This window comes from Bidens hawaiensis, unplaced genomic scaffold (assembly GCF_021521415.1).
Source record: "Bidens hawaiensis isolate Kalapana, Puna unplaced genomic scaffold, B.hawaiensis_p1.1 tig00018221_1, whole genome shotgun sequence".
Lineage (NCBI taxonomy): Eukaryota > Viridiplantae > Streptophyta > Magnoliopsida > Asterales > Asteraceae > Bidens > Bidens hawaiensis.
The window spans coordinates 120864-145435 of NW_027492756.1; the positions used below are offsets into that span (position 1 = coordinate 120864).

A 24572-nucleotide genomic window follows, 5' to 3' on the forward strand; every position below is an offset into this window, starting at 1 on the left:
GGAATCCCTCTCCCCCGCGTCTTGTGCTTCTTGCAAATCAGCATTAGGATTTTCACTGCTCCCACTGACCTTAAAATCCTCAAGGAATGCGGCACGCCTGGTTTCTACAATTCTAGTAATGTGAGAAGGACAATAGAAGCGATAACCCTTTGAGTGATCAGGATAGCCGATAAAGAAACAGCTGATCGTTTTCGGGTCAAGTTTCTTTAGAAAAGGATTATAAAGCTTTGCTTCAGCAAGACAGCCCCATACTTTCATATATCTTAGATTCGGTTTCCTCCCTGTCCAAAGTTCATAAGGAGTTTTAGGGACAGATTTGGAAGGAACCCTATTTAGTATATGAACAGCTGTCTTTAAGGCCTCAGTCCAAAGAAATTGAGGTAAATTAGAGTTGGCCAACATACTGCGAACCATGTTCATTAGGGTTCTATTTCTTCTCTCAGCAACACCGTTCTGCTGAGGAGTACCGGGCATGGTATATTGGTTCACAATCCCCTGGCTTTTACAAAATTCATAAAATGGGCCAGGAGCTTGTCCAATGTCAGTATGTCTACCATAATACTCACCTCCTCTATCTGATCGAACAACTTTAATTTGAAGACCTAATTGTTTTTCAACTTCAGTTTTATAGTCTTTAAAAGTTGTTAATGATTCAGATTTTTCCTTAATGAGATACAAGTACATGTAGCGTGAATAATCATCAATGAAAGTGATAAATGAATTATGTCCAGTTATTCCAGCGATAGTGTAAGGACCACTGATATCAATGTGAATAATTTCTAATAAATTAGAACTCCTTGTAGCACCTTTCTTATTCGCTGATGTCATTTTACCTTTAAGGCATTTGACACAAGTTCCAAAATCAGTGAAATCGAGAGATGGTAAGACTTCATCCTTCACGAGTCGAGATAATCGTTCTCGTGAAATGTGGCCTAAACGTTCATGCCACAACTTAGATGAGGTTTCTAAGTCTTGTTTTCGTTTATTCTTTGTTAGTGATTCATTAAGATTATATGATAACAAAGACTTGGTAAAATCATCATCCAATTCTAATTTATAGAGACCATCCAGATAGCCAAAACCAACAACTTTAGATTCAAAACTAATAGTAAGTTTGCCATGACCATGAGAAATTACATAACCGTCATTGTCTAACTTTATTCCTGATACAAGATTCCTGGTAATTTCAGGAATATATAAGGTATCATAAAGTTTAATACAAAACCCAGTTCTCATGCGTAATTCAAAAGTTCCCACAGCCTTGACTACTAGAGGCTTTCCATTAGGCATCTTTAGTGTTCTTCGGTTTCCCTCCAGCTTCTGGATTGTAAGGAATCCCTGTAAAGAATTGGATACATGAACAGTTGAACCGTTATCAACCCACCAAGTATTAGATGGAACTTCTAAATTAAAGGACTCAAGTATCATAAAGAGATCATTACCTTTCTTAGCCAGCCATTCCTTAAATTTTGGGCAGTCCTTCTGCTTATGATCTGTCAGACGACAGAACTTGCAGAAAAACTTCCCTGAAGGATTCTTAGAGCTGGAGGCAGTGCTTGTACTTGGATTGTTTTTCTGGAACTTAGAAGCAGCTTTCTTTTTGAAACTTCCTTTCCGCTTCTTGGAATTATCGGTAGTCATAAGGTAAGCCATCTCAGGTTTGTCCACTTTCTGACGTTCCTCTTCTTGGACACACATAACGATCAACTCACTCATTGACCATTTTTCTTTCTGTGTGTTGTAATTGACTTTAAAAGTCTCATAAGAAGCAGGAAGAGAAGTCATAATGAATTGGACTAAGAAACCCTCACTGATTGACATGTCCAAGTCTTTAAGCTTGTTCGACGTGTCTTGCATCATCATGATGTGCTCACGAATACCGCTCCTTCCATCATACTTTGTAGTCACCAACTTAAGCATAAGAGTGCAAGCATGTGCCTTAGACGTTCCCTTGAATTGTTCCTCCACAGAAGCCAGATAAGTCTTGGCGATAGTTGATTCAGGAATGGCTCCTCTGATGGTAGCAGTAATAGAGTTCTTGATCAGCATAAGTGACATCCTGTTACACTTCTCCCACCTTTCATGAGCAAGTTTTTGTTCAGCTGTGCTCTTATCAGTAAGAGCAGGAGGAGCTTCATGTCTGAACGCGTGATCATAGTCCAGCATACCAAGTGTCAGCGTAAGGGAGTCTTTCCAAGCATTAAAGTTAGCGCCAGTCAAGGTTTCAATCCCACAGTTGGGAGCTGGTGGAAATAAGATGAGAAAATAAGATACTAATCTAAATAAGGCATCTAGTTGGAAACTTAAGGAAGAATTTAGAGTGATCTAAGGGCACTTAATCTAAAGCAGGCAAACAAGTAAGGACCATTATATAAGGAAGCTGTGATATAGTCTATTATAAAACACCAAAATAACAGACTTAAATTAAGTTCTACTTAAATAAAAACACATCACCGTTGGGCAAAAGTGAATATATTCAAGCAATTATGAAAATTAAAGTTTTGTGCAAAATTAATTGTAACACATCACCGTTGGGCAGAAATGAGACAATTAAGATTTTAGGCACTAAGTAGGTTCGCAATGCACCAAGTATAACACATCACCGTTGGGCAGAAGTGAAAACTTTTGTGTATTTAAGGCAAAACTAAAATCACGCGAATGTCTGATAATGTTAGGACATACACTTTTAAGTGACATACTTAATTAGACTTAAATAACAATATTAGGTTACACATCACCGTTGGGCAGAAGTGAACTAGAAGTGTTATTTAAGTTAAGTAATTTAACGGGGGGTGCGGGGGGCAGCGCCCCCTGCTTGGGTTCGGGTGCATAAGGGTCCCTTAATCAGTTAGGTTATCATAAGGGTTTCTGATCATCTCGCAACATCTAAGATATAAGAGAAGTTGCGATTACTTCGAAATAATGTTGCGAATTTGGTTAGGGGATTTTAGATGTTGCGGATAGTGAGGTCATAAGTAATGTTGCGATTGATGCTTTATAAGAGATGTTGCGAATGATGTTGTTGCGATGTAATCAGCATTGTTGCGATTTGAAGTACTCGCAACATAATTGTTGCGATTAAGAGTACTCGCAACATAAGGTAATACTCGCAACATCTCAAGGCTGATCGCAACATCCATAGGTAATACTCGCAACATCTTAAGCACTCGCAACATTAGTAACCTTTCACAACATGTGTCCCTTTCGCAACATTTTGTGATGCCAGGTTCTGATTCGCAACATAATTAGTGGATAATCGCAACATGTTACTCGCAAGATTTAAAGCACTCGCAACATAGTTGTTGCGATTAAGAGTACTCGCAACATAATGCGATTTCGCAACATCTTGTTTGTTGCGATTGGAGTCCATTTGTTGCGAATGGATGCCTTGATTCGCAACATTAGCAGAATTCGAAAAATTAATTTTAATCAACCTGATAACCTATTTCCTAATTTTAAGGGATTTGGGAGATTCTGTTAAAATTTTAGATTATCTCAAAATTTAATAAGATTTCAAAATAATATCTTTTATTTTATTTAAAAGATTTTGAAATTAAATTTAGAGATAACATTATCTCTTTAACAGATTTCAGTTTCCCAAGTTAATCCAAATTAGTGTTAGTTTTTTCGAAAATTATGATGTTCATCAAGAACATCTTCGAAAATAAGAACAGTTTCAAAAAAAAAATGAAACTGATAATTCGATTATTTTATCAGATTAATAACACTGGAATCGAAATCTTAACGTTTTGTAAAACAGATTTCGAAAATAATCAGGTTTTGATAATAAACAGGTTTTAATCAGACCTGACAATTCGTTGGAAGTAATACGAACATCAAATCCAATCAATTTTATGATGATGATCAAAACCGTAAACATAAGGGTTTTAAACAAAAATTCGTTTCCGATTTTAATTCCAGTTTTATGGACATCGAAGAAACTGATTAATCAACATCATGCTCTGATACCACATGTTAATCAGTTTCTTCTATTTGATGATATAATGGAAACGAGTAAGGATGTAATACCTGATAATCCAGTGATGTTGGAGATCGACATCTTCTTAATCTGATTCGGTTCCCCTTTAGGGTGTATCGGTTAGGATGGAGTTATGTGTTCTTGATGAACACGATTTGAGAGAGAGAGTTGTGGGGTGACTCTGAGGTGTTATGATTAGCCAATTAACCAACCTTAGACTCTCTAATTATCTCTCTATATATATACACCCAAGGGGAAACCTTTTAATTAGTCTTAAGGGTAAAAGCGTCCATCAAGCTTTTACCTATTATCTAATAAGGCTTATGATATTATTTGATCAATTATAATAATATAAATAATCATAAGGGCCATAAATAAATATATAAATATATTTATTCTAACATAGTTCCATCAACCTGGTTTTTTTTTTGTCTTTTTTATGTATTTAATTGATATGGAATCGGCATCTTCTTTTTATGATGTGCAGCATGCTTTACATAAAGGAAGTACATAGAGAAAAGTAAAAACATTTATGAAAAAGAAAAAAAAGGAATGAACAACATCGAAAGCTAATGAAGGAAAGATAGAAAGTGAGCATTTAATTTCCTTATTTGTGTGTGGTGTGGTCTGACACGTGGAAGCGGTTTAACGTAACAAATCCAGGGTTTGGCCGTTGGCCTTTTGGTCAATTGGACGGGGTGATGCTTAAAGCTTGCGATATTAAGGTCTTAGTTTTGAAACTTAACACAAGGGGGTTTCTACAATGGTGTGGGCTTTTTTCCTTGATGGTGTTTGAAAGTGAGTAAGGTCTACAATGTTAAAAACGGTATAGATAGTTGACATTCCGTCTTAGAAATGCTCACCTAAGTATCGAGGATGGTTCTAAACATTGTTTTAACAAATGAAAAAAAAAACAGGGGTTTAAAATCCGGAAAGTACCATTCGTAAAAGCATAAAAAGTATAAAACCAAAATGAAAGACATGTGCTTAGCACCAATTTAGAAAAAAAGAAAAAACTCCATTCTCACCGGTCTATATTTAATTAATAAACCCATAATACACATGTGTATTATACATAAACAGAATCATTTAAAGCTGACAATATATTGGGTATAAATGTATAATTTGATTCTCCACTATCTCACAAAGCAGCTGTAGAAATTAAGCGTTCTTTTTAAGTTGATTAATTCATAATAACCGAGCAATAAATTTTAGAAGTGAGTTTGGGTAGTAGCTGAATTGGGTTTCTATTTGCAGTTCAAAAACACATGGCTGACAGTGAGTTTAAGAGACCACTTTTGGACAAAGTATACTACAAAGACTGTCCTGGATGCATTGTTGATCAGAAGAAACAGCTGCAAACCGGGTTACCGATTAAGCAAGTGTTTTGTATATGGATTATGGCGCTCTCCGTTAGTAAGCAACTCTTATTGATCATATTCATTTTCTACTAAATTTATCTTGATCATTTAACACGCCTTTCCGTTTTCTTCTCAGCACTGCCGATATCATGCCTCTATCCGTTCCTATATTTCATGGTAAGTATGTTCATTTCTGCATTTGCTTATTTTGATTTTATACCTATATATATATATATATATATTGACATGTGAAAGTCTTTATCTTGATTCTACGGTAGATAAGGGATTTCAACATTGCGGAGAAAGAGGAGGACATTAGTTATTATGCAGGCTATGTTGGTAAGGAAAATGTTGATTGATTGTGTACTGAAAGCATATCTCATATGATGCTTAATTAATTTTATCAAGGGTCTGCATATATGATTGGAAGGGCACTGACCGCTGTCTTATGGGGAGTGGTTGCTGATCGATATGGTCGAAAACCAGTTATTCTTTTAGGCACTTCATCAGTGTACGTTCGTAACTACTTAATTCCTCAGTAGTTATTATATTGGCGACTATGTTTCATACATATAATACTTATGTTCTTATTTATCATCTTCAGGGTTATTTTCAACACACTTTTCGGTTTTAGTGGCAACTATTGGATGGCTATCATTACAAGGTTTTTTCTTGGCTTTTTGAATGGGCTACTTGGAACTCTAAAGGTAATCCTTTTCTTACATCTCAATACTGATTTTAGATTTTGTTTATTCATTTAACGTTTCTGCTGATTCGGTACATTCCTATAAACAGGCATATGCATGTGAACTGTTCCGTGAGGAACATCAAGCTTTAGCGTTGTCATCTGTAAGTAATCATGCACTTTTCTTTTCTATAATTTCCAATGACATCAGCTTCAAGTTGTTTCTTTTCAAAATAGTTATTGTTTAATATTAGTATATTACAACCCATCTCATATTTTCTATAGTTTTCTTACATGGAATTTTTATAAACTGATTGAGTGATATATATTTCAGATTAGTACATCATGGGGGATAGGACTGATCATTGGTCCGGCTTTGGGAGGTTTTCTTGCACAGGTTTATACCTCCAAATGTATCTTGATAGGCGATATGCATTAATTATATATATGATCTTCATATAAGATCTTGAAATTTGATTAAAAGAATAGTATTTTTCTAAATGAGTAAATAAACGATTTAACCCTCGGTTTAGAGCAATCCTTACTTGAAAAAATGACTGATTGATAGCTATGACTTATCTAAACAATTTAACAAACAAGTTATCATAAAATAATTACAACTTAAATTGTAATGAAAGATGCATTCATGATGACACTGATTGGGAAAAAAGGTGATTGTTTTGCTGCTTTATAGTTTATTCTGTTGAGAGTCCGATGAACAGTTTTGTCTTTTACTCGCGTCTTTTAATTTTTGTGCTTGTTTTGATATTCAGCCTGCAGAGAAATTTCCAAGTCTAGTATCTTCAGATTCTCTATTTGGGAGGTAGTTTACCCCTTTCTTAACTTCTTTATTTTTTAGATAGTGATGACGGTGTTCGCAATTACTGTTATAGTTATGAAAGTTCAGATTTGGGTGACAACAAATATGATTTGTGATGCAGATTTCAATACGCATTGCCTTGCCTTTGCATCTCCACTTTTGCACTTTTTGTGACCATCATTGTAATTTGGCTTCCGGTACAGTTTTATGCAGTTAACTTTTTTTTGGGTCTAATTACTTAAGATGCATCTTAACATGATATTTGTTCAATATTTTGAGTCAGATACTACTTAAGTCTTAAAGTCTCCATTTTCTATGAAGAAAAAAATAAGTAGAAATTATGACTTATGAGCTGTTAATGAAATATAAGTTTATTTGGTAATACCTGAATAACCATGGACTAACAAAAACCGAAGATTAACATGTCATAAGAATCATACTTGGGTCCTTACATTTTACCAACCAGGATATATATAATTGACTTGAAGCATCATTTTTGACATTCTAACTAGTGCATTCTCATTCTTTTTTGGTACTGTTTAATACTCCTAGCTAGAAATAACAAATACAATTAAATATTACTGAAGCTCATACCATATTTTATTTATGTAGTCTCTCTTGATTTTAAACCTGCAGGAAACTTTACACTTTCATAAACAAAGTGAGCTGGAGTCCGCTTCCGAGGCACCTGATGCTGAGGAAAAAACAGATGAGAAAAAAGATTCTAGTTTGATTACCCTTCTCAAGAACTGGCCATTAATGTCTTCTATCATTGTCTATTGTGTTTTCTCTCTTCATAACATGGCTTATGCTGAGGTAGACTTTATTATCCGTACTTCCAAATTACGGAGTCTTTAAAAAAACTAAACGATTCTAATTCGTGATGAACCGTTAAGTACTATATATGGCTTAGAAAGTGATCACTCTGCAAATGTTTGAATACTATTTTGCAAAACGATTTCTTTTTTATTGTTGACAGATTTTCTCATTATGGGCTGTGAGTCCTAAGAGTTTGGGAGGACTCAACTACACTACTAAGGATGTTGGCACAGTTTTATCCATCACAGGTGATAAGTACTTATGTTACCAAATTAAAATGTTAATTAAGTACTATTAAACGGGGCTAGCTATATATTGACTCATAACTTGTTGTAGGGGCGGGCCTTCTTCTATTTCAAACTCCATTGTATCCTGTTGCAGAGAGGATGTGTGGGCCCATTATGGTAGCTCGCATCTCAGGAGTAAGCACTTTATTATTCATTTTTTTTTTACCATTTTTCTTCCTTTTTTACTTTGAAAGTCAACTTATGTTTAACAAAATTTTAATTAACTATCATTTGTTTTTTCTGAATTTATAATTCAGATTCTTCTTCGTTTAAGATAGTTTTTAATTTCATTGTATATATTTCCAAAGTAGAATAAATATATTCAAATAAATTAGACTAAGTTAGAGCGTCCACAATGCAAGGTTTGTGGGTGTCGTCCGTGTTAGGATTAAACACACACACACGAACCGAACACAAACACGAAAGCAATAAACGAACACGAGGATTTAACGTGGTTCGGTCTAAATTGACCTACGTCCACGGGTGGCAACTAGATATTCTTTATTGAGTGACAAAAGATTACAAATACATAACGTCAAATATATAGAGATACGACTAGGGTTTGTATCTTATTAAACAAGAAACCCAAATTGGGTCGGGCTTCGGTCTGGCCACCATACACCCGTCTGCCCTTTGGACTTCAAATAATAAACCGGGCCAACAAGGCCTACGAACCCAACAGTCCGTCCCATGTAGCAACACAACAAACGAGCATCGACAAACTTCCATGTTGTGGTCCAGCAAGTGGGGTTTGTGCATGCAAACATGTCCATGGACGGGACTGGTGACCCCCCTCTCTTTCACTCTCTCTCGATGTGTGTGTATATATATATATATATATAACACATTATATATATAGTTTTAATAATTTTTAATGGGGTTTGTATAGTTTTGGTGTTGTGAAAAAAATAAAGGTTTATGAGAGAAGTTTGAAATATGATGTGGCGTTGATATGATAGTTTATGGACGTTTAGGGTGTTCTTACTTGTCGTATTTTGGATTTTCGGTCAAGTGTATAACTATTTGTTGTTGTGTAGGTTTTGACTATACTTCTACTCACAAGTTATCCATACATAGCGATGTTATCTGGCTTCATGCTCTCCTTTACGTTAAGTTGTGCATCGATAATGAAGAGCATCTTATCAGTAAGTTTTATAGTGACTATATATCTTTTACTTCATTAACTGATATTTATCACTTAAATTATGATATGAGTGCGTTAATAGTGCTTGATAAGAATAGGAGGTACTATCATCACACGCGCACACATACACATATAAAAGATGGACTAAATCCCTTGCCTCTTCTCATTAACCAATGTCAATATATATACATAGAATCTCCTATTTTAGAGATATATATACGTATATTTGAATTATGAATAACAAGATAATTATCATCTATTACACCCCCGCAGTCGAAGCGGGAGGTGATCGAATGCTGAGACTGGCTCGGAAGTCATCAAAAAGAATTTTCGGGAGTCCCTTCGTGAAGATATCTGCAATCTGATAGTGTGTCGGTACATGTACGATTCGAACCTTTCCTCGTTGAACCTGCTCGCAAACAAAGTGTATATCTAGCTCGATGTGTTTCGTTCTTTGGTGTTGCACTGGATTACCCGATAAATATATTGCACTTATATTGTCACAGTACACTAAGGTCGCTATCAATAGTGGGCGATGTAGTTCGAAAAGTAAGTTCCGTAACCAACAAATTTCCGCCACGACATTGGCTACACCCCTATACTCAGCCTCTGCACTAGAACGCGATACGGTCGACTGACGTTTTGACGACCAAGATAAAAGATTATCCCCCAGGTAAACACAATAGCCGGATGTCGATCGTCGAGTGTCTGACCAGCCCAGTCCGCGTCAGTATATGCCCGTAGTGCAAGTGTCCGTGTCGGACCGAGTGTGAGTCCGAAATCCGAGGACCCTCGGAGGTACCGCAAAATCCGAAGTAACGCATTCCAGTGAGAGACCTTGGGTGAGTGCATATGAATGCACACCTGCTGGAAGGCGTAAGAGGTAAATGTGAGATATTGTAGAGCCCCGGCCAAACTTCGGTAGAAAGTTGGATCTTTGAAGTCGTACCCGTCATTATCACTCAACTTCGGTTTTGTATCAACAGACGTGGGTACCGATTTACATGTAGACATACATGCTCTTTCCAAGATTTCATTCACATAATTACGTTGAGATAAGAACATAGAATCACCGTCTCGTTTGACCGAAATCCCCATAAAGAAACTAAGCGGACCAAGGTCTTTCATTGCAAATTCAGAAGCAAGTTTGGCCATGATGTGAAGTCTTAGAGCTTCTGAGGAGGTGGTGAGAATTATGTCGTCAACGTAAATAAGAATATAGGCTGTCTCGGATCCATGCTGATACACAAAAAGTGAGTTATCACACCGGCTTTAGGTGAATCTGAGTGTGACAACAAAATCTGTAAATCTTTGGTACCACGCCCTCGGTGCCTGTTTTAACCCGTATAAAGATTTCTTTAGTCGACATACATGGCCCGGATAATCGCGGTGACGAAACCCCATGGGTTGACGCATATATACTGTCTCATGAAGCGTTCCGTGTAGAAACGCATTCGTCACATCGAGTTGATGAATCGACCAAGACTGTGAAAGTGCCAACGATATTACCGTGCGAATAGTGGCTGGCTTTACGACTGGACTAAACGTTTCCCCACAGTCGATACCCAGTTGTTGGTTTCTACCGTCACAAACCAACCGCGCCTTGTATCTTTCTAAGGACCCGTCCGACCGAAATTTATGTCGGAATAACCACATACTTCGTATTACATTCATCTGTGGTTGGCGCGGGACTAATTCCCATGTTCCATTTTTAATAAGGGCATTAAATTCCATATTCATTGCTTGGCGCCATTCAGGTGTAGACAAGGCAACAGTCGGGTTACGGGGAAATGGAGCGATAGCGGTGGTATTTAGGTTAAATTGTTGTTTCGGCTTCGAAATTCCGTCCATGGATCTGGTACGGATGGTGCGGGTAGTAGGAAGTGGGGTTTGCACGGTGGGTGGGTTTGGATTGTTCTCCACAGTAGGGATAAGATCAATTGTTGGGTTTGGGTTCTGGTTAGTTTGGGTCGTAGTAAGTGTGGTGTTAGTATGGGTGGGTTTGGCTATAAAGGTATTAGGTGTTCGGACTGAGTTTTGAGTGGTGTTAGGTGGTCGGCGACTATAAACTCGCAAAGGAGTTGGTACAGTAACCGTAGGAGGTGGGGGAGCCGATCGGGTAGGTGGATTGTTAATGTGGGGATTAGGTGAGGGAGTGTGGTCTGTGGTTAAGTGCCAATATTGTGGGCGTATTGGGTCGGTTAGAAAAGTGTAAGTTTGAAGTGTGGGTTTGTTTAATGTTTTGAATGGGAATACGGTTTCGTCGAATTTTACGTGTATACAAATAATTATTTTGTGTGTCGAGAGGTCAAGACACTTGTAACCACGATGTTGGGTAGGATAACCAAGAAATACACAAGGTTTTGAGCGAAGCTCAAGTTTATGAATCTGGGTGTAAGGAATGAGCGGGTAGCATAGACAGCCGAACACTCGAAGGTGGTCATAGGAAGGTGTCCGTTTGTAAAGTAAGTAAGTGGGGGTTTGAAAATTATGATTTTTACTTGGAAGAATGTTGATTAAATAGGTAGCCACTTCTAGCGCATGGTGCCAAAGGTTATTTGGTATGTTGGAGTGGGCTAGAAGGGTGCGAATGATGTTGTTGATCGAGCGGATTTTGCGTTCCGCTTTACCGTTTTGAGAAGAGGTGTACGGGCATGAAAAACGAAAGGTCATGCCGTGTTGGTTGCAAAATGATTGAAAGGAATTGTTAGAGAATTCCTTTCCGTTATCACACTGAAACTGCTTAATTTTGCGTTCAAACTGAGTTTCAATTAGTTTATAAAACGTTTGAAAAATAGTGTAAACTTGTGATTTGTTGCAAATGGGATAGTTCCATAGAAAATTTGTCACGTCATCAACAAACTATATATAATAACGATGACCACCGGTGCTAATTACCGGTGATGTCCATAAATCACTGTGTATCAAATCAAACGGTAAATAAACATTAAAAGTAGATTGAACAAAAGGTAGTCTAGTACTTTTTCCCAAAACCAAGATAATTATCATCTATTAACATATATATGAGATAGTTTAGATAAAAATCATTAAGATAGTTGAAACTCGTGAAAACTATTTTAAAGATATTTAAGTTTTCAATTTCTAACTTTTTCATTATTTCTATATGTTGTTAATCTTTGACAAAATCAAAAAAGAAATAATAAATATATAGGTAGTTCGTGAAAGTAGATATGTAGTTCGTAATCTACATATATTTACTTTGTATGAGATACATATATTTACTTTGTGAGCTACTTAAGTTTTTTTTAATTCCTTTTTAGTTTGGGTAAAGATTAATAATATAAAAAGAATTAAAATAAACTTTTTAAAAAATATAGTAATATTTAAAAGTGGTTTTCACGAATTTTCAAGTTAAATGCGGTTTTTGTTGAGCACTCCCGTGTATATTAGATACACCAAATTCACAAAATGGTAAAAATATGTATGCAGTTCTACCAAACCGTTTTAAGCATCCTAATTTAGATTCTGAACTTCATCAGGTGTCGAGAATAACTGGGACCTTCATATTGCAAAATAAAGCTGTGGTAATGTTCATACTTACTATATTTTTTTAGTTTTATCTTTCAAAAGTGTTTTAGAAGGCATATGCGTTAGCTTTTATATTGATGCAAATGTACATGAATAACAGGATCAACATCAAAGAGGCACGGCTAATGGTATCGCCATGACTATGATGTCAGTTTTTCAAGCAATTGGTCCCGCATGTGGAGGTGCACTGTGAGTACTCGTTTGTTAATTGTTTGTATTTTTTTTTGTTAGTGTTTCATATCGCGATTTTTCTCTTTATGTAGTTTATCATGGTCACAAAAGAGACAAAATGCCGCATTTCTTCCTGGTACATGCTTTCACTAGATTTCCATTTTATGCAAATGAGTTGTTTTGGTTATTTTTGTTTCTAACTGGTGCAAATAGTTTGGCCTAAAATAAATAAAGAACGGGTGAAACAAGTTGAAAGAAATCACAACTTATTCAAGTGATGTCATATTCCTTGTAAATTTAATTGCAGGCGATCAAATGATATTTTTCATCTTGAACGTGGTCGAGGGAGTTGGAATTCTGCTAACATTCAAACCATTTTTGACTACAAATCATCACTAATTGGGAGAACCAGAAATCTGTAGGTTCGGTTAAGATCCCCTATGTAACGAAAATGCAAACTGCAAGTCGAATGATTTCTGTACCAACCGATTGTTAGACTTTGAATTCGAATTTATATAAATTACACATATATTTTTTATTCTACAAAATTAAATTCATCTACAAAATATAGGGTAATTATTATTACTCAATAGTTTTAAACATGATTTTAAAATTTTTGTTTTGAACAGCTAACGAATCCTTCAAATGAGCTACGTACTGGCAAATTCACCACATCGGGATACACTCGTATTTCGACCCAGTGAAAACCCTTACCTAAGTCCAACGCCCAGCACGACATTGTGGTGAGGTAAAACTCGTCTAGTTCAAGGATACAAATAGTGAGTGCCACTAACTCGTATAGTCTCCCATCATCACTCGGTGCTACCAAAACTACATGATGGGTGACAGGAATCGAACATGGGTCACATAAAACACTAAAAATTGTAGAATAAGAACAATTAATCAAGTGTTAGCATAATTATTCTTGTTATCTGTACGTTCTCTACATTAAGAGTTGTTTTTATCTTATCATAACACTATATATGCTATATTATAATACATATAAATAGAAAGATAAAAAAAATAACTTGACATGATTTTAAGGGTTCAAATAATTACAACTTTTAAAACTTATGCTACTATCATTTTAAACATACTCTATGAAGAGGTATGTACCCGCTTCAACAACGAGCGAGGCGGGTCAACCCACAAGATATAGACAAGAGGCTTGAAATCAAGACATTATGAAGGCACAAGGCCAAAACCTATGCGCATGGCGCATATCACATATGCTCACGCATATCACATATGCTCATGCATCACATGCTCAGGCATCATATGCCCAGGCACCACAGATGCTCAGGCATCACATATGCTCACGCATCACATATGCTCACGCATATCACATATGCGCGTGGCGCATCAGCGCGCGGCGCATATCACATGCTCGTGCATATCACATCTGCGCATGAAACATCTGCGCGTGAGAATAAAGAGAAGACCTCGCGCATCCTCAGGATTGGCGCATATCACACATGCACATAATCAACCTCGTCCTTATCCAAATCAGGATTAGGGCAACCTTGATTGTGCACGTCAGACAACCTTTTAGAAGGTATCTTTTTAAGGAATAAGAATATGCTGATGTTGACAGCTGCCAATGAAAGGTGGACAACTCAGCATAAACCATGTGCTACCACGTGATTATAACCAATGAAAAAGCACCAGGTGTCCCCAAGGACACGCGGCGCAAAGCAACTGGAAGAGGCCAACAAAACCCTAATTGGGTCTGAGCCCAATCAGTGGAAACCCTAGCACTATAAATACCACATCAACTCCACAAGGAAGAACATCAAATAATATGCAATATCATCCAACTACACAGTATTCAGCTATATCAAGCAATACTCTCCAAATTTCCTTACTATCATATTATTATCTTCTCCTACAAACACTTATTCTCACACCGGAGGGTTACCCCAAAGAGGACCCCTCTGTCCCTTTCTGAGGGGTAAGTTTACGGTGCTGTTCATTTTGTAGGTGGAAGAACCCAGATCCCAGTGAACCATCGGTGGAATAGCATAATCACACCCGAGGAAAGTAGATCGTCTACCAGTGAGTCGATCCACGTTTCTTCATTGGCGCCATCCGTGGGACAACGGCAACAAGATCTCATCAGATCTATAAAAAAAAAAAAACAATTTTCACCATGGTTTCTGGCGTTCGTAACGTTGATCAAGTTCTGGAGGATATTGAACGTGAGGATGTTAATGGGGGACAGCAGTTTCTGAGGGTGCCGCGTGATTCTACGCGCACCACCAGTAACCGTCCCTTCATCACAACTCCTCATGACCAGACTGAAACTCCTCCAGACGATCTTACGTTACAAAATCTTGCCGGCGCGAAACAAAAAGGACCAATGGGTCCAGAAGATGAAACCAATGACCCCAAAGAATGGCTCATAAACGAGCAACGACGTCTAATGGACAAGTACAATGAGATGGTCAAACACAAAAAGACAGCCGACTTAACACAAAGGTTAGCGTTTGACAAGCAAATCGTCCATGGAACAAAAAGGGCGCGCGTGCCGGAAGATGGTCATTCCGTTCACACTGCACACACTGAGTTTAGTGATGAAGAAGTGCACAGCATGAGGAAGACGCGAGATACTCATTCAGGAGGCTCACAGCCCTGCGCGCACGTGAACATGGCGCCTGGAGCCAAAGCCGATCTGGATCTGCACATACCGTACAGCCCACCAGTTAGAGGGCAAGTGGACGTAACCACACCGTACAGACCAGCCATCTTGGTGAAACATTCAAAGTTCACCGAGCGCATCGCGAAGGCCCCTATTCAGCACAAAACCAAGATGCCAAGTGGTTTGGGCAAATATGACGGCACAACAGATCCAGACGATTTCTTACAAGGTTTTTACAACACTGGAAACCTAGAAAGCTGGACGATGCCAACATGGTGTCACATGTTTGCTCGCTGCCTCACGGGCGCGGCGCGTGTCTGGTTCGAGAGCTTGCCGACTGGGCAAATCGATGGGTTCGAGGAACTGTTGGAAAAATTCTAAGCCCACTTCGTACAGCAGCGCAGACACACGCGCGACCCTTACGACATCATGCACTGCGTGCGCAAGAATGATGAAACGATTGAAGACTACATAACTCGTTTCAATCAGGAGTCTCTGGCAATCGGAGGTATCACTGAGCAACTCTTGCGCGTGGCCTTTATACAAGGCGCGCGCAGTGATCAACTCCGCCGAGCTCTCGTAAGCAGAGATGGCATGCCAACCACTTGGGCCAAACTAATGGAAGCATCGCGAGTCTTCGCGAGAAATGAAAAACAAATTGCCCAAGATAGGGCAAGAGAAAGAGCGCATCAAGCTGAGACACCGCGCAGCAACGAAAGAAGGGGCAAACAGAACTCTGTATGGTCCAGGTTGCAACCAACCAGTTTTTCTTCAGCAGAAAAGCAGGCGCAACCAAGCTCACCCCAGCCTCAAAAAGACCTTCGTAATCGCGGGGAGGGTGACAAGAGGGAGGGCGGCAGAGATCCTAACAGACCTCTGCCAAGAATATGGACTCCCCTCACTAAAACGCCTTCACAGGTGTTAAGCACTGAGAATGTCCAATTCAAAAGCCCCAAGCCACTACACTACAAGGGACCATCAGACAGTGGCAAATACTGTGAGTTTCACAAGTCCACAGGACACAATACTGATGCATGCCACCACTTGAAGGATTCAATTGAAAAAGATGTGAAATCAGGCAAGCTGGCTCACCTGGTAAAAAACTCAAGACCAGAAAATGAACAATCAGGAGCCTCAGCCAGCAAAAAGTACAAAAGAATCTGTGTAGCCGAGGGAGGAAGGCAAGGGCAAATATCAAGAAAGAGAAGCGCGCAAATCCAAGGAGATTGGCGCGAGCAACAAGTCATCTTCCCAAGAATCAGGGGAGGCCCTTCCATCAGCAGTCCTCTTGTCATCACTACACACATTGCTCATTATGAAGTGTCAAAAGTCCTGGTGGACACTGGCAGCGAATCAGACATCATGTATGAGCAATGTTTCAGGAAACTGGATCCGGCAGACCAAGCAAGGCTTGAAATTGTGAATGCACCAATCTCTGGTGTTTCAAATGAAATCATTCATCCCCTAGGTCAAATACAATTTGAACTAACCATGGGGGATGAGAAACACAAGCGAGCCGAAGTTGTTAACTTCTTGGTCTTGCCCACCACTTCATGCCACAATATGATCTTGGGTAGGGAAACGATTGCCCAATTCAACGCCATACCGTCGCCAGCGCACGGCGCATTGGGGTTCCCAACACCAACAGGTGTAACTTTTGTATACCGAGATCATTTGTGTGCAGTGACAAGTACTCCGCGGGAAGGGAGAATGAAACTTCCAATGGCAGACAACGCGCCAGAGGAATGGATTCTCAACCCGAAATTCCCTGAGCAAAAAATCACAATTGGCGCTACGATATCAGACGACACGAGGTTGAGAATGAAAAGGTTGATCACAGCATATATGTCGGTCTTCTCGTGGCAACACTCTGATATGACTGGGGTTCCGCGAGACCTGGCGCAACATTCTCTCAACACGTTCAAGTCTGTAGAGCCAATTGCTCAAAATAAGAGAGTCATGGGGGATGAGAAGGCGAGGGCCATGAATGAGCAAGTTGAGGATCTATTGCACGCAAACATCATCCGCCCGATACGATACCAGACATGGGTAGCCAATCCTGTGATGGTAAAGAAAAGTAACGGGTCGTGGAGGATGTGCATTGACTTCAAAGACCTCAACAAAGCATGCCCAAAAGATTGTTACCCCCTCCCAAACATCGACGCAAAGGTGGACTCCGTGGCGCCATTCAAACTCAAATGTTTCCTGGATGCCTACAAGGGCTATCACCAGATTCAAATGGCACCACAAGACGAGGACAAGACCGCATTTAGAACCGACAAGGGTGTTTTTTGCTACACAAAAATGCCCTTTGGCTTGAAGAATGCGGGCGCCACCTACCAAAGACTTATGGATGCCGTTTTCAGCGAGCAAATTGGAAGAAACCTAGAAGTCTATGTGGATGATTTGGTGATCAAAAGTAGGGAGGAAAAGCAAATGCTCAAAGACATCGAAGAAACCCTTGGGCGCCTAAAGGAAGTTAACATGAAGCTCAATCCGAGCAAATGCACTTTCGGCGTACTAGAGGGAAAATTTCTAGGTGTAATGGTCACCAAGGATGGTTTCAAGGTGAACCCTGAGAAGGTGGAGGCCATCCTTGACATGCCCTCGCCATCCACCATGAAAGAGGTCCAGAAGCTGAATGGTAGATTGGTTTCAATCAACAGGTTCCTAGCGAACCATGCAAGCAAATCTACCCCATTTGTCAACACATTGAGGAATTGCTTAAAAAAAAGCCAATTCAAATGGACTCCTGAGGCCGAGCAAGCTTTCAGGGAGATAAAAGAATGTTTGATAAATCTGCCCGCGCTCACAGCTCCACTTCCTGGTGAAACTTTGACATTATACCTATCAGCAGGAGAGCGCGCCATCGGCGCAGTATTATTGGTGGATCGCAAGGGAATCCAAACGCCAATATACTATGTGAGTCGGGTGCTGACAGATCCTGAGACGCGCTACTCCATCATGGAAAAGTTAGTTTTATCACTAACACACGCGTCGCGCAAGCTTCATAGATATTTCAATGGTCATCCCATTGAAGTTCTGACTGGTTACAACATCCAGCAAGTCTTGCGGCGCCCCGCGCTCTCGGGAAGGCTAACAAAATGGGCGCTGGAATTAGGAGAGCACACGATCGCCTATAAGCCCCGTCCAGCAATCAAGGGACAAGTCTTGGCTGATTTCATTGCCGAAGTCCCCGAAGGAAAAATTGAAGAGGCTCAGCGCGAGGCAGACCCTTCGCGAGCCAATGATGAAGAAAATGGTTGGAGATTGTTCTCTGACGGAGCTTCAAACAACGAAGGGTCCGGCGCATGCCTAAAACTGGTGGATCCAGAGAATCATGAATATACTTACGCCATCAGGTTGGACTTCAAAAGCACCAACAATGAGGCTGAGTATGAAGCCCTGCTGGCTGCGTGCGCATCGCGCACAAATTCGGAGTTAAAAAACTAGAGGCCCATGTTGATTCATACTTGGTAGCAGCACAGGTCAATGGCCTTTATGATGCCAAGGAGAACACCATGCCTCTATATCTAGAGCAGGCGAAAAAGCTCATCGAGCAATTTGACTGCTTCAGAATCATTCATATTCCGCGCAGTGAAAACAAATCTGCTGACGCGCTGAGCAAGATGGCATCAACCAGCTTCGATCACTTTGGCAAAGATGTCAGAGTAGAAGTAATGAGCAACCCGTCGGTGGGAGCGAAGTCTGTCCTTGTAACTCATACAACCCCTTCATCATGGATAACTCCAATAATGGAATTCTTGAAGGAGGGAAGAGTACCAGACGATCGCGCACAGGCGAGGAAGATAAGACACAAGTCGCAGAATTATGAACTGCTTGATGGTACACTATATCGACGCTCTTATCTTGGACCGCTCATGAAATGCCTTGATGCTGAGGAAGCAAGCTATGTGATTAGAGAGATACACGAAGGAATCTGTGGAATACATGCTGGTCCGCGCATGGTTGTTACCAAGGCAATGAGCGCAGGTTACTGTTGGCCAGGCATGTACTTGGACGCTTTAAATGAGATCCAAAAATGCAAAGCATGTCAGAGCTATGCGCCAAACACCATGCGGCCAAAGAACAACTTGATTCCGGTGACCTCCGCATGGCCTTTCCACAAATGGGCAATCGATATTGTGGGTCCCCTACCGCAAGCGCAAGGGCGAGTAAAATTTGTGGTAGTGGCAGTAGACTATTTTACAAAATGGGTTGAAGCCAAGCCACTAGCAAAAATCACAGCCGAAGCGATGAAGCAGTTTATCTGGAGCCACATCATATGCCGTTTTGGCTTGCCCATGGAAATTGTGAGCGATAATGGCAAGCAATTCACTGACAAGAAGATATCCAGCTGGCTCAAGGAATTGCGCATCAACCAAATTTTCACTTCAGTTTATCACCCTCAGGGGAATGGCCAAGTGGAACGCGCTAACCAAAGCTTGCTGAATGGGCTGAAGAAAAGGTTAGAGGGAGAATCCCATTCTTGGGTCGAAGAGCTACCTAATGTCCTGTGGGCACACAGGACATTAAGCAAAACCAGCAATGGCGAATCCCCGTTCAGCCTAACCTATGGAACAGAGGCAATGATTCCAGCAGAAATTGGATGCCCATCCCATAGAGTGCTCATGATGAGCAAGATTGATAACGAGCGCGAAAGAAGGTTGGATCTCAACTTACTCGAAGGGCGCAGAGATGCGACTATCATCAGTGAAGCCAAATACAAGAAAAAACTGGAAAAATATTACAACCAGCGTGTGAAAGAATGCCACTTCAAGAAAAATGATTTTGTCCTTCGAAACAATGAAGCTAGCCGCGCGATACCCCCGGGAAAAATGTCCCCCAATTGGGAGGGACCTTATCAAGTCTCGGAAGAATTGGGAAAAGGCGCATACGCTTTAAAAGATTTGAATGGAAAGAAGATCCCGCGCGCATGGAACGCGGCACAGCTTAGAAAATGTTTCATGTAAAAAAATGTCAAGTTTGTAATCAAGGCTTTTTAAGCCATTATGAATAATGATACGCGCTATCTTCTCTTAATGTGGATTCTATTACCTTTTGCATACATGTTTCACACTTCCCTTTATTAATTTTGAGCAATATGACAACGTTGTATTGACATCAAAACGAAATAAAATGGAAGTAAAACATACATGCGCGAGCTTCAAGCTCAAACGCGTTAACGAGTCTTAACTCTAAAACGTCAGGGCCTTAGCCCAATTCTATTACCTTTGCATACATGTTTCACACTTCCCTTTATTAATTTTGAGCAGTATGACAACATTGTATTGACATCAAAACGAAATAAAACGAAGTAAAAGATACATGCGCGAGCTTCAAGCTCAAACGCGTTAACGAGTCTTAACTCTAAAACGTCAGGGCCTTAGCCCAATAATGTGAGCCTTAGCTCAAATCACTCACAACATCCATCCTACATACTGTGCAGCCTGACCATAAAAATACCTAAACACAACTAAGGCAAAGCAAATGCCAAAACATAGTTGTTAAGGTCTCAGGTCGAGGTCGCGCATGCAATTGTAATGGATATCTGAGCAACACATATTGATACGTAAAGGCTAAAAAACTCATAATTCCATGTAATAAATGCGCGACAACGTCGCGCAAAAGAGGAATAATGAAGACGCCTAGGCACGTGTCAACATAATCAAGATATGGCAAAATCACTTACAATATGACAAGGATTAAGTATAATAATTTCCTTACAACCTTGTTCTTATTTCAACGTGCAAGCATATCTTATATTCAACAAGCAAACATGCAATATAAAGAGATGAATGGGGAATGCGCAAGATGCGAAGAAGGGAAAAACAAAATTTCATTCCAAAGCATTGAAATTTACAAGTTTACAAGATGATAAGATACAAACTACAAATAAAAATAAAAAACATGAAAGGCTTCTCAAGTCTCCACGTCGACGTCAGCCTCTTCATAGTCATCATCATCGCCCTCAGCATCTGGCGCAGCCCGCTCCTCGTCATCTCCAAACTGACCATAGTCAAGTTCTTTGTCTTGAATGGATTCTTCTATCACAATAGTGTCAGGAGCGGATCCTTTGGCCACGCCAGAGCCGCTAGCAACGCCAGCATTCCCCGCGCCATCATCGCCGCCACCAGCCCCTTCGCACTCGTCAAGTAATTTCTTTAGCGCGCCGAGATCGGGCTGGTCAGCAAGCACGGATATCTGCAAATCATAAGGAAAAATATGAGTACAAAAAGACTTGGAAAATAAGTCAAGGTAATCTCATTAAGGTTAAAATACCTGCGCAAGGATGGGAATGAGAGTATTCATATACTTCTCCCCCATCGCGGCCATGTCCGCGCAGGCAACGTCGCTCTGATAAGGGTACTCGGATGGGTTCTTCTTCAACATGCCATATTCATAGCCATCAAACCCTTCAGCTCGACCCACCAAGCGCGCGGCAGCGTTGAAGTCCATCACAAGGGCCTGAAACTCGTCTGAGTATTTCATCGCGTAAGCGCAACGAGTCATGCCCTGTGAGATTAGCCATTGGCGATCCTGCGCGAGGCCAGCAACAGACGTCTCGAGGGCAGGAATCTGAGAGTTTAATAACTCAACAGTTTCCTTCGTCCGTTTCAGCTCCTCTTTGTCGGACGCTGCTGCCACCAGGACTTCTTCTTTTTCCGCTCGCGCAAGATCGAGTGCTTCCTGGCTAGACGCTGCCGTCGCCAAGGCTTCGTCTTTCTCGGCCTGCGCGGACGCCAGCTCCTTCTTCAGGCGCGCAACCTCACTCTCCAGTGATGATTTGTCAGTTATAGACTGGACAAGAGCTTGGTCACGCGCCTCCGCGTCCAGCTCCAAGTCGCGCACTCTACGCGCGTACTTGGCAGCGTCCGCCTCGGCCGCCTGCAGCTTCTCCCGCGCGGCCTGTAGCTCATGCCCGCGCTTAACGAACGCGGTGTTGGCACTTGCTCTGTTCTCACTGAGCTCTGCTTGGAGCTTCTCAGCTCTCTCTCGAGCATCAGAAAGATGCGAAGCAGATACTTTAGCCTCTTGCTTGGCTTCCGCAAGAGCATCACGTACCTTTACGTAATCATAGCGAAGCTCTTGGGAGGCAGCAAAGAAAGCCGACCCAGCAAACAGATGGTCTTTGAGCAAGTCATCGCGAGCGCGGGCCTCCTGAAACCTCCTTTCAGCTGGAGGCACAGAATGAGCCCAGAAGTCCTCACACACGCCCATGGACTGAAATGAGCTGTCCTCAGTAATATTCCATCTCGGGCGGTAAATGTGATCGGCTTCCTGCAAACACAAAGTAATGCTCTAAGTCATCAAAACACTAATATGAAAGTCCGTGCAGCGGAGCAAAAACGAACTTATACCTGCGGGGACGAAGCAGAAAAGTCAGCGGCAGGCCCACGAGAAGACGGCGCCGCGAAACCTCGTGGCGCTGCAGGGCTGCCGCGGCCGCTGTCGGAGCCTTCAGCTTGAACCTCCTCATCCTCCTCAGAAACAGGCATTTTCTCCTGCGACCTAGAATCAAAATCAGTCTCGCGAGGAGGGCTGTGCGCAGGAGGAGGTGAGGGACGTCGCGACGCCGCCAGATCGGCGCGTAAAACGGTCTCCTGCTCCTTAGTAATCCCGATGAGGGGAGATTCATCGCCTGCAGGAGCAGGAGCAGAGCCAACGGCGCTGGCACCGGCGCCAGGAGTGCCGCCAGCAGCTTGTACGCCAGCTACGACTCCTATGAAAAAATCAACAAAAAGAAATGGTTCATGACTTGATCTAAAAGAAAAAAGTCAGAAAATAAAAGCACAATACGTACCTTGGCGCAACTCCGTTCGCGAGGCAAACATCGCCATGAAGTCCATTCTACCCTTTTTCGAGGGTAAAACAGGGGACTTCGAAGCGACCTCCGGCGCAGCCTCGGCATCTTGTTGCGCTTGAGGTTGATCCACCAAGGTCGCCGGCTCTACAAACATTTGAATGAGCAAAGATTCATTAGTAATTCTATCAGAATCACGCTCATAGAACCATGAAAGATAAGCAAAGGATAACCAAAGTATACCTGTCGAAGGCGCAACGCCGCTTCCCTTTTCCACCGCGCGAAGGGAGGAGGTAGTAGCACCATACCTCGTGTGGACAGGAGGTCTGCCCACTTTTTGAGGCAGGGAAGATAAGGAAAACTTAGAGGGAAATTCCTGGGTTTTCTCAAATCCCCTCGCCTGAGTAGGAGGATCCTGAGCAACAGGGGCAACATCTTTCTTCTGTCTCTTACTGGCCCCTGCGCCAGTTTTCCCCTTAGCTTTACGCTTTAGTTGGGGCGCCTCCTCCTCCTCCTCCTCCTCCTCCGCGAGCTCCAGCTCGTAGTTTTCAAGCGCATCTACAATACATGCAACAGAAATGTTAGCCAAATTTGGTATTATAAAGGAAAATGCATAAGTACAAAGGCTTACCAGGCGCATCGCTGTCAAAGATAAATCCCAGATCAACAGGGATGAACATGTCATCGAAGCGATCGGGGAAGCCAACCTCCCCAGCGCCCAGCTCGACGGAGCCACCCTCCATATGCTCATCATAGGCGGCGTGGACATACTCCTTGACGACTGCACAAAACAAGTTAAATGATATCAGCAAAACGAATTATATTCACACAGAAGTAAGGCAATGAGATTAACTTACACAAGCCGTCAACTTGGATAACGGGCTCAGTCGCGCTGTCAGCCCACCTCCTGCTCATACCGACCCCCACCAGCGCCTCCTCACAAATTTTCTTGGCGGGGGATGGTTCGGCGGTCAACTTTTTAACCCAGGCGCCAGTTGGGTTCTTGAAGACACCCACATCCGCAGGCGCAGAAGAGATCGCGCGCATGGTCATGCGGATGGGGATCACACCAGCCCTGATGTAAAAAAACCTCTCAGACCAGTCATGAAGGCTCTTGAATGAAACAGTGGAGCACTTGACCTTCTGACTGCGAGGAATAAATGAGAACCAAGAATCTTGGATCTTGGGCTTATAAAAAAACTGAAAGCGCCGAGGGGTGGGCTCCTCGCGCTGAGATTTGCACATGAACTCAAAATGAGTCATGCGCACGAGTCCAAACGGATGGACTTGGGATATATGAATCCCATAAAACCTA

General features: G+C 41.3%; 1 protein-coding gene across 2 annotated transcripts in view; it reads left to right on the plus strand.

The window, feature by feature from the left end:
* The first annotated feature begins 5164 nt into the window (after positions 1-5164).
* Positions 5165-24572, plus strand: part of LOC143555634 (protein ZINC INDUCED FACILITATOR-LIKE 1-like) — a 61564-nt gene continuing 42156 nt past the window's right edge. Inside the window, exons 1-17 of one of the 2 annotated variants that reach the window (XM_077045156.1) lie at positions 5165-5395; positions 5477-5517; positions 5619-5679; positions 5749-5851; positions 5945-6047; positions 6136-6189; positions 6360-6422; positions 6799-6848; positions 6967-7042; positions 7482-7661; positions 7825-7912; positions 8001-8086; positions 8989-9096; positions 12596-12640; positions 12745-12833; positions 12908-12951; positions 13123-13273. In XM_077045156.1, coding sequence (XP_076901271.1) covers positions 5248-5395; positions 5477-5517; positions 5619-5679; positions 5749-5851; positions 5945-6047; positions 6136-6189; positions 6360-6422; positions 6799-6848; positions 6967-7042; positions 7482-7661; positions 7825-7912; positions 8001-8086; positions 8989-9096; positions 12596-12640; positions 12745-12833; positions 12908-12951; positions 13123-13214 — 1431 coding nt within the window. In that variant the 5' untranslated portion in view covers positions 5165-5247 and the 3' untranslated portion in view covers positions 13215-13273. Of the gene's footprint in view, positions 5396-5476; positions 5518-5618; positions 5680-5748; positions 5852-5944; positions 6048-6135; positions 6190-6359; positions 6423-6798; positions 6849-6966; positions 7043-7481; positions 7662-7824; positions 7913-8000; positions 8087-8988; positions 9097-12595; positions 12641-12744; positions 12834-12907; positions 12952-13122; positions 13274-24572 lie in introns of those variants that run through there. The other variant, XM_077045157.1, reaches the window with a different exon arrangement.